This window comes from Salmo salar, chromosome 18 (genome assembly GCF_965601325.2).
Source record: "Salmo salar chromosome 18, fSalSal1, whole genome shotgun sequence".
Classification (NCBI taxonomy): Eukaryota; Metazoa; Chordata; class Actinopteri; order Salmoniformes; family Salmonidae; genus Salmo; species Salmo salar.
Window position 1 is genome coordinate 28872218 of NC_138308.1, and position 11485 is coordinate 28883702.

The window sequence follows — 11485 nt, forward strand, 5'->3', positions numbered from 1 at the left end:
ACTCACACTAGATGAACAGACAGACAGAAGCAAGGGTACACATCCTACACCTCTCTCAACCCCCTAAACTCCTCCACATACACACACACGTGCACACATGCATGGACGCAGGCACGCACGCACGCACACACACCTCTCCACCACCCAACACACCTCTCCTCCACCCTATACACCTCTCTACCACCCTACACACCTCTCCACCACCCTACACACCTCCCCACCACCCTACACACCTCTCCACCTCTCCACCACCCTATACACCTCTCTACCACCCTACACACCTCTCCACCACCCTACACACCTCCCCACCACCCTATACACCTCTCTACCACCCTACACACCTCTCCACCACCCTACACACCTCCCCACCACCCTATACACCTCTCCACCACCCTACACACCTCTCCATCACCATACACACCTCTCCACCACCCTACACACCTCTCTACCACCCTACACACCTCTCCATCACAATACACACCTCTCCATCACCATACACACCTCTCCACCACCTTACACACCTCTCTACCACCCTACACACCTCTCCACCTCTCCACCACCCTACACACCTCTCCACCACCCTACACACCTCTCCACCTCTCCCCACCCAACACCCTCCCCCCCTCCACCTCTCCATCACCATACACACCTCCCCACCACCCTACACACCTCTCCACCACCCTACACACCTCTCCATCACCATACACACCTCTCCACCACCATACACACCTCTCCACCACCCTACACACCTCTCTACCACCCTACACACCTCTCCACCACCCTACACACCTCTCCACCACCCTACACACCTCTCCATCACCATACACAGCTCTCCATCACCCTACACACCTCTCCATCACCCTACACACCTCTCCATCACCCTACACACCTCTCCACCACCCTACACACCTCTCCACCACCCTACACACCTCTCCACCACCCTACACACCTCTCCATCACCATACACACCTCTCCACCACCCTACACACCTCTCCATCACCCTACACACCTCTCCATCACCCTACACACCTCTCCATCACCCTACACACCTCTCCAACTCTCCATAGGTCTTCCCTGTGGCTCAGTTGGTAGAGCATGGTGTTTGCAACGCCAGCATGGTGTGTGCAACGCCAGGGTTGTGGGTTTGATTCCCACGGGGGCCAGTACAAAAAACAAATGCATGAAATGAAATGTATGCATTCACTACTGTAAGTCGCTCTGGATAAGAGCATCTGCTAAATGACTAAAATGTAAAATGTCCACCACCCTACACAGCTCTCTACCACCCTATACACCTCTCCACCACCCAACACACCTCTCCATCACCATACACACCTCTCTGCTGCCCCATACACCTCTCCACCACCCTACACACCTCTCTACCGCCCTACACACCTCTCCATCACCATACACACCTCTCTGCTGCCCCATACACCTCTCCACCACCCTACACACCTCTCTGCCGCCCTACACAGCTCTCTACCGCCCTACACAACTCTCTACCGCCCTATACACCTCTCCACCACCCTACACACCTCTCCATCACCATACACACCTCTCCACCACCCTACACACCTCTCCATCACCATACACACCTCTCCACCACCCTACACACCTCTCTACCACCCTACACACCTCTCCACCACCCTATACACCTCTCCACCACCATACACACCTCTCCACCACCCTACACACCTCCCCACCACCCTACACACCTCTCCATCACCATACACACCTCTCCACCACCCTACACACCTCTCTACCACCCTACACACCTCCCCACCACCCTACACACCTCCCCACCACCCTACACACCTCTCTACCACCCTACACACCTCTCTACCACCCTACACACCTCTCTACCACCCTACACACCTCTCCATCACCCTACACACCTCTCCACCACCCAATACATCTCTCCACCACCCTACACACCTCTCCACCACCCTACACACCTCTACACACCTCTCCACCACCCTACACACCTCTCCACCACCCTATACACCTCTCCATCACCCTACACACCTCTCCACCACCCTACACACCTCTCCACATCTCCACCACCCTACACACCTCTCCACCACCATACACACCTCTCCACCACCCTATACACCTCTCCACCACCATACACAGCTCTCCACCACCCTATACACCTCTCCACCACCATACACACCTCTCCACCACCCTACACACCTCTCCACCACCCAATACATCTCTCCACCACCCTACACACCTCTCCATCAACATACACACCTCTCTGCCGCCCTATACACCTCTCCACCACCCTATACATCTCTCCACCACCCTATACATCTCTCCATCACCCTACACACCTCTCTACCACCCTACACACCTCTCCACCACCCTACACACCTCTCCATCACCATACACACCTCTCCACCACCCTACACACATCTCCACCACCCTACACACCTCTCCACCACCCTACACACCTCTCTACCACCCTACACACCTCTCCATCACCATACACACCTCTCCATCACCCTACACACCTCTCTACCACCCTACACACCTCTCCATCACCCTAGACACCTCTCCATCACCCTACACACCTCTCCACCACCCTACACACCTCTCTACCACCCTACACACCTCTCCATCATCCTACACACCTCTCTACCACCCTACACACCTCTCCACCACCCAATACATCTCTCCACCACCCTACACACCTCTCCACCACCCTACACACCTCTACACACCTCTCCACCACCCTACACACCTCTCCACCACCCTATACACCTCTCCATGACCCTACACACCTCTCCACCACCCTACACACCTCTCCACCTCTCCACCACCCTACACATCTCTCCACCACCATACACACCTCTCCACCACCCTATACACCTCTCCACCACCATACACAGCTCTCCACCACCCTATACACCTCTCCACCACCATACACACCTCTCCATCACCATACACACCTCTCCACCACCCTACACACCTCTCCACCACCCTACACACCTCTCCACCACCCAATACATCTCTCCACCACCCTACACACCTCTCCATCAACATACACACCTCTCTGCCGTCCTATACACCTCTCCACCACCCTATACATCTCTCCACCACCCTATACATCTCTCCATCACCCTACACATCTCTCCATCACCCTACACACCACGCCACCACCCTACACACCTCTCCATCACCATACACACCTCTCTACCACCCTACACACCACTCCACCACCCTACACACCTCTCCATCACCATACACCTCTCTCTACCACCCTACACAGCTCTCCACCATCCTGATTAGTTGACTAGTTGAATCAGGTGTGCTAGTGCTGGACTGTGCATTCATAGGGATCGTTGAGAGCAGTGTGTGTTTTATTAGGCTACAGTAGGTTTTAGTACAAGGTGATTTGCGTCTGATGGGTGGGGTTCAGATTCTAACGTGACATAAACCAAACGCATCAACTGTCAGCCACTGGGAGTTTAGCCAATGCCAGTCAAGCCCCCTAATTGGTTAGTTTTGGCAGGACGTATGCACGTGTGGTGATTTATCCCCGTAATGACATCAATCGTTCTTTTATATGTGACACTAGGGGAATTTTTTTTAACTTTTACTCCTTGTTGCTGTTGTAGTGGCCAGGCCTAGATGAACCACTGCCAGTATGGGGCTGTGTCCCAAATGGCACCCTATTCCCTACATAGTGCACTACAGAGCCATATGGACTCTGGTCAAAAGTAGTGCACTATATAGAGAATAGGGTGCCATTTGGGATGCAAGCAGTATATACTCAGTATGATGAGTAAGAGCCCCTCCCAGGGATATTGGCCTCTCGTGAGCCTTATTTCATTGCTGACGGAGTGTGTGTGTTGTGTGTGTTTGACAGAGTGCATGTATGAAGGCCAAAAAGCCTTCTCCTCACTCAGTCTCAGTTTCTCAATTCATTCAGTGTTACAATATGCATAGGAAAATACTGTATGACATGCACACACCACCCAAAATAACAAATCAGGAAAGACAAAGGGTAGCATGGGTAAAGTTCACTTTTTGCATCAGTCTTTGTTGTCTCTTTTGGGTTCTCACTATCTGTTTCAGGGACCTTCTGTATACTGAATTTAGCCCAGTTGATATAGCTTAAACTACCATCTAAACCTCTCTGTCTTGTAATCCCAGGCAAGGCCTAAAGGCGAGGGTCTAACTCCGTACCAGGGGAAGAAGAGGTGTTTTGGAGAGTACAAATGTCCCAAGTGTAAGAGGAAGTGGATGAGTGGCAACTCCTGGGCCAACATGGGACAAGAATGTATCAAGTGCCACATCAACGTCTACCCACACAAGCAGGTAGGACAACATGTGTGTGTTCGTGTGTCTGCGTGTGTGTTTGTGTGTGTGTGTGCATGTTTCTGTGTCTGCATTTATGTGGGTGTGTGTGTGCGCTCGTGAGCTCTGTGTATGTGTGTGTATGTATGTATGTTTGTGATAGAATTCCAAAATTGTGTAGCTGGTCCGCACTCAAAAAAGAGATTCAAGGTTTCTTTTTAATATTTATTTAATTCAGGGGTAGGTTGATAGGCGATCTTGTATGTTGTGACTAAATATGCAGTGTGTTCTTAATCATTATTACAACACACTCAGAATATGGTTTTGACGCTACGCCACCTCAACCTCTGTAGTCAGGGTTTGGAAGGGAGAGCATGTAAACTGAGGCATTTATTTCAATTGACTGATTTCCTTATATGAACTGTAACTCAGTAAAATCTTTGAAACTATTGCATGTTGCGTTTATATTTTTGTTCAGTGTAGATGTTATAAGTAATTGTCCAAATATGTGACCCCCTGCCATGAAATAATCCTTAATTAAATTAACTTTAAAAAGTGTAAATGTTTTGCTTATTGAGTTGAGAGGGAAAAGGTAGGTTTTGACAGAATTCTGTGTCTATTATCCCCAGTGCAACAAATTACATGTAATTTCTAGTTACGAAATGGCACCCTGTTCCTGACATAGTGGCACTGGGCCCTGGTCAAAAGTAGTGCACTATATAGGGAAATGCTTACTTACGAGCCCCTAACCAACAATGCAGTTTAAAAAAAATCTAAAATACGGATAAGAATAAGAAATAAAAGTAACAAGTAATTAAAGAGCAGCAGTAAAATAACAATAGCGAGACTATATACATGGGGGCACTGGTACAGAGTCAATGTGCGGGGGCACCGGTCAGTTAGGGTAATATGTACATGTAGGTAGAGTTATTAAAGTGGCTATGCATAGATGATAACAATAGAGAGCAGCAGCGGTGTAAAAGAGGGGAGGGGGGCAATGCAAATAGTCTGGGTGGCCATTTGATTAGATGTTCAGGATTCTTATGGCTTGGAGGTAGAAGCTGTTTTGAAGCCTCTTGGACCTAGACTTGGCGCTCCGGTACCGCTTGCCGTGCGGTAGCAGAGAGAACAGTCTATGACTCGGGTGGCTGGAGTCTTTGACAATTTGCAACCAGTCAGGTTGCTCTCGATGGAGGAGCTGTAGAACCTTTTGAGGATCTGAGGACCCATACCAAGTCTTTTCAGTCTCCTGAGGGGGAATAGGTTTTGTCGTGCCCTCTGTCTTGGTGTGACTGTCTTGGTGTGCTTGAACCATGTTCATTTGTTGGTGATGTGGACACCAAGGAACTTGAGCTCTCAACCTGCTCCACTGCAGCCCCGTCGATGAGAATGAGGGCGTGCTCGGTCCTCTTTTTCCTGTAGTCCACAATCATCTCCTTTGTCTTGATCACGTTGAGGGAGAGGTTGTTGTCCTGGCACCACACGGCCAGGTCTCTGACCTCTTCCCTATAGGCTGTCTCGTCGTTGTCTGGGATAATCTGGGATAATGGTGTTGATGTGAGCCATGACCAGCCTTTCAAGCACTTCATGGCTACAGACATGAGTGCTACGGGTCGGTAGTCATTTAGGCAGGTTACCTTAGTGTTCTTGGGCACAGGCACTATGGTGGTCTGCTTATAACATGTTGGTATTACAGACTAGGACAGGGAGAGGTTGAAAATGTCAGTGAGGACACTTGCCAGTTGGTCAGCGCATGCTCGCGGTACACGTCCTGGTAATCTGTCTGGCCCTGCGGCCTTGTGAATGTTGAGCTGTTTAAAGGTCTTACTCACATCGGCTGCGGAGAGTGTGATCACACAGTCCTCCGGGAACAGCTGGTGCTCTCATGCATCTTTCAGTGTTATTTGCCTCGAAGCAAGCATAGAAGTAGTTTAGCTCGTCTGGTAGGCTCGTGTCACTGGGCAGCTCTCGGCTGTGCTTCCCTAAGTAGTCTGTAATGGTTTGTATGCCCTGTCACATCTGATGAGCATCAGAGCCGGTGTAGTACGATTCGATCTTAGTCCTGTATTGATGCTTTGCCTGTTTGATGGTTCGTCGGAGGGAATAGCGGGATTTCTTATAAGCTTCAAGGGTTAGAGTCCTGCTCCTTGAAAGCGTCAGCTCTAGCCTTTAGCTCAGTGCGGATGTTGCCTGTAATCCATGGCTTCTTGTTGGGGTATGTACGTGCGGTCACTGTGGGGACGACGTCATTGATGCACTTATTGATGAAGCCAATAACTGATGTGGTGTACTCCTCAATGCCATCGGAGGAATCCCGGAACATATTCCACTCTGTGCTTGCAAAACAGTCCTGTAGCTTACCATCTGCTTCATCCGACCACTTCTTTATTTAACTAGTCACTGGTGGTTTCTGCTTTAATTGTAGCTTGTAAGCAGGAATCAGGAGGATAGAATTATGGTCAGATTTGCCAAATGGAGGGTGAGGGAGAGCTTTGTATGCATCTCTGTGTGTGGAGTAAAGGTGTTTTTGTCCCTCTGGTTGCACATTTAACATGCTGATAGAAATTTGGTAAAACGGATTTAAGTTTCCCTGCATTAAAGTCCCCGGCCACCAGGAGCGCCGCCTCTGGGTGAGCATTTTCTTGTTTGCTTATGGCGGAATACAGCTCATTCAATGCTGTCTTAGTGCCAGCTTCTGGCTGTGGTGGTATGTAAACAGCTATGAAAAATAGAGACGAAAACTCTCTAGGTAGATAGTGTGGTCTACAGCTTATCACGAGATAATCTACCTCAGGCGAGCAATAGCTCGAGACTTTTTTAGATATCTTGCACTAACTGTTATTTACAAAAATACATAATCCGCCGCCCCTTGTCTTACCAGACGCCGCTATTATATCCTGCCGGTACAGCGTATAACCAGCCAGCTGTATGTTGATAATGTCGTCGTTCAGCCACGACTCTGTGAAGCATAAGATATTACAGTTTTTAATGTCCAGTTGGTAGTTTAATCTTCCGCGTAGGTCATCGATTTTACTCTCCAAAGATTGCACACTTACTAGCAGAATGGAAGGAAATTTGAGTTTATTCGATCTCCTACGAATTCTCAGAAGGCAGCCCGCCCTCTGGCCCCTTTTTCTCAGCTTCCTCTTTACGCAAATGACGGGGATCTGGGCCTGTTCCCGAGAAAGAAGTATATCCTTCGCGTCGGACTAGTCAGACTCATTAATGGAACAAAAAAGATTCTGCCAGTCCGTGGTGAGTAATCGCAGTCCTGATGTCTAGGAGTTATTTTCAGTCATAAGAGACGGTTGGCAACATTATGTACAAAATAAGTTAAAAAAACTAAGTTACAAACAACACAAATAGACGAATGAAAAAACACAATGGGTTGGGGGCACGTAAAACGTCTGCCTTCCTCTCCGGCGCCATTTTAGATTCTGATATTAAAGGGCAACCTGGGATTGCATTTCTCCAGCCCCATCCCACCAAGTGGCGAGGTGACCACTTTGTTCGCAAATTGACCTCTAGTCCCTACCCACAATTCTTGAACTTTTTGAAATCTGAGAGGGTTATATTTTCAATAACGATTATAGTGCACTACTTTTGTCCAAAGCCCTATGGGCCCTGGTCAAAAGCAGTGCACTATATAGGGGATAGGATGTAATTTGGGATGATGACATAGTATAACTACCTAATCCTCTTTGATCTGTGCAAGTGCATAGGCCATAGGAGCTAGGGGATAACGCTTAGGGGATAGGCCTTAGGGGATAGGCCTTAGGGGATAGGGCTTAGGGGTTAGGAGTTGCTTGTTGCTTTGGGTTTGGATGTGCAGCAATAATTTGCATGGCTCTTCATCCATTCTTCAATTGCATTGAAGGTTCTGCTATACTGTAGCTATGGTTACGGTCACAACAACAAAATAGACATACAGATAACTAACTGTACGTCAATGATTGAATGCTTCAAGTAATATCAGGCGACTTCCCCAGATCAAATGGATGATGCGAAAGTATCACGTCACGATGAAAGGGCAGCAGTCACAGTGATTATTCTCACCAAAACGGCAGAGAAAAGTCTCTGTTCAATGGAACTAGCTGGTGGGAAAAGCATGCTCTTTTCTTTTCCCTCTCTTTCTGTGTGTGTGTGTGTGTGTGTGTGTGTGTGTGTGTGTGTGTGTGTGTGTGTGTGTGTGTGTGTGTGTGTGTGTGTGTGTGTGTGTGTGTGTGTGTGTGTGTGTGTGTGTGTGTGTGTGTGTGTGTGTGTGTGTGTGTGTGTGTGTGCGTGTGCGTGCGTGTGCGTGTGTGTGCGCGTGCGCGCGCGCGGTGTTGTGGCTAGAACCACACTTGCGGGCAAATTCCACACATTTGCAATCTCACCCACTTCACATGTTTCCCCATGTCAGCGTTTGAGAATGGACAGCTAACCCCCACGTACTGTACAACACACACACACACACACACACACACACACACACACACACACACACACACACACACACCCCCACACACACACAGAGAGAGAGAGAGCTTGGCTCTAACAGAAAGGACTGAGGGAAAGGACTTTAACATTGTATATTTTTCTTATTCTCCGACATTGGTATCTGATTCCCAGATTTGCTTTACTGCAAGTCTTCAAGTCCTCAACAGTTTCTGTTAGGTGCTGAGGTAAAAAAAAAAGTATCCTGACCTGAGTCCTGACCTTCACAATAGCATCGTATACTGTACTACATTAATGCCAGGCAGACCATTACCGTCCCACGAGTCAGAGGGAAACAATCAGATTAACAATCACAGATGAGTTACATATATCTTCTATAGTCTTCTATTACCTCTATCCGCTCTATAGTCTTCTACAGTCTTCTACAGTCTTCTATAACATCTATCTGTTCTACAGTCTTCTATAGTCTTCTATAACCTCTATTTGCTACATAGTCTTCTATGGCCTCTATCTTTTTTATAGTCTTCTATAACCTCTATCTGTTCTATAGTCTTCTATAACCTCCATCTGCTCTATAGTCTTCTACAGTCTTCTATAACCTCTATCTGCTCTATAGTCTTCTATAACCTCTATCTGCTCTATAGTCTTCTATAGTCTTCTATAACCTCTATCTGCTCTATAGTCTTCTACAGTCTTCTATAACCTCTACCTGCTCTATAGTCTTCTATAACCTCTATCTGTTCTATAGTCTTCTATAGTCTTCTATAACCTCTATCTGTTCTATAGTCTTCTATAGTCTTCTATAACCTCTATCTGTTCTATAGTCTTCTATAGTCTTCTATAACCTCTATCTGCTCTATAGTCTTCTATAGTCCTCTATAACCTCTATCTGTTCTATTGTCTTCTATAGTATTCTATAACCTCTATCTGTTCTATTGTCTTCTATAGTCTTCTATAACCTCTATCTGTTCTATTGTCTTGTACAGTCTTCTATAACCTCTATCTGCTCTATAGTCTTCTATAACCTCTATCTGTTCTATAGTCTTCTATAACCTCTATCTTCTATAGTCTTCTATAACCTCTATCTGTTCTATAGTCTTCTATAGTCTTCTATAACCTCTATCTGTTCTATAGTCTTCTATAGTCTTCTATAGTCTTCTATAACCTCTATCTGTTCTATAGTCTTCTATAACCTCTATCTGCTCTATAGTCTTCTATAACCTCTATCTGTTCTATAGTCTTCTACAGTCTTCTATAACCTCTATCTGTTCTATAGTCTTCTATAACCTCTATCTGTTCTATAGTCTTCTACAGTCTTCTATAACTTATATCTGTTCTATATCAGGAGCAAGCGCTGTGTGCATATCAAGCCTGTGTGTGCCAAACAGGTGCTGTTAGATTACAATATAATTACTCTGACCGTTTGGAACAATGTAAAAAAACACTAAATAAATTATAAGCAGGCTTCTATAACCTCTATTCATTCTATAGTCTTTTATAGCCTCTATCTGCTCTATAGTCTTTTATAGTCTTCTAGAACCTCTTTCTGCTCTATAGTCTTCTAGAACCTCTATCTGTTCTATAGTCGTCTAGACCCTCTATCTGCTCTATAGTATTCTAGTCTTCTAGATCCCCTATATGCTCTATAATCTTTTAGAACTTCTATCTGTTCTATAGTCTTCTTTAGTCTTCTAGATCCTCTATCTGCTCTATAATCTTTTAGAACTTCTATCTGCTCTATAGTCTTCTTTAGTCTTCTAGATCCCCTATCTGCTCTATAATCTTTTAGAACTTCTATCTGTTCTACAGTATTCTAGTCTTCTATATCCCCTATCTGCTCTATAATCTTTTAGAACTTCTATCTGCTCTATAGTATTCTAGTCTTCTAGATCCCCTATCTGCTCTATAATCTTTTAGAACTTCTATCTGTTCTATAGTGTTCTTTAGTCTTCTAGATCCCCTATCTGCTCAATAATCTTTTAGAACTTCTATCTGTTCTATAGTCTTCTTTAGTCTTCTAGATCCCCTATCTGCTCTATAATCTTTTAGAACTTCTATCTGCTCTATAGTATTCTAGTCTTCTAGATCCCCTATCTGCTCTATAATCTTTTAGAACTTCTATCTGTTCTATAGTCTTCTTTAGTCTTCTAGATCCCCTATCTGCTCTATAATCTTTTAGAACTTCTATCTGTTCTATAGTCTTCTTTAGTCTTCTGGATCCTCTATCTGCTCTATAGTCTTTTATAGTCTTCTAGAACCTCTATCTGTTCTATAGTTGTCTAGATCCTCTATCTACTCTATAGTATTCTAGTCTTCTAGATCTCCTATCTGTTCTATAGTCTTCTGGATACTCTATCTGTTCTATAGTCTTCTGGATACTCTATCTGTTCTATAGTCTTCTAGATCCTCTATCTGTTCTATATTCTATAGTCTTCTAGATCTCCTATCTGTTATATAGTCTTCTGGATACTCTATCTGTTCTATAGTCTTCTAGATCCTCTATCTGTTCTATATTCTATAGTCTTCTAGATCTCCTATCTGTTCTATAGTCTTCTGGATACTCTATCTGTTCTATAGTCTTCTATAGTCTTCTGGATACTCTATCTGTTCTATAGTCTTTTAGATCCTCTATCTGTTCTATATTCTATAGTCTTCTAGATCTCCTATCTGTTCTATAGTCTTCTGGATACTCTATCTGCTCTATAGTCTTCTATAGTCTTCTAGAACCTCTATCTGCTCTATAGTC

General features: G+C 45.6%; 1 protein-coding gene across 1 annotated transcript in view; it reads left to right on the forward strand.

Moving 5' to 3' along the window:
• LOC106577169 (zinc finger CCHC domain-containing protein 24) overlaps positions 1-11485 on the forward strand; it is a 78113-nt gene that overhangs the window by 58763 nt on the left and 7865 nt on the right. Inside the window, exon 3 of the mRNA XM_014154985.3 lies at positions 4159-4323. Coding sequence (XP_014010460.1) covers positions 4159-4323 — 165 coding nt within the window. The remainder of the gene's footprint in view (positions 1-4158; positions 4324-11485) is intronic.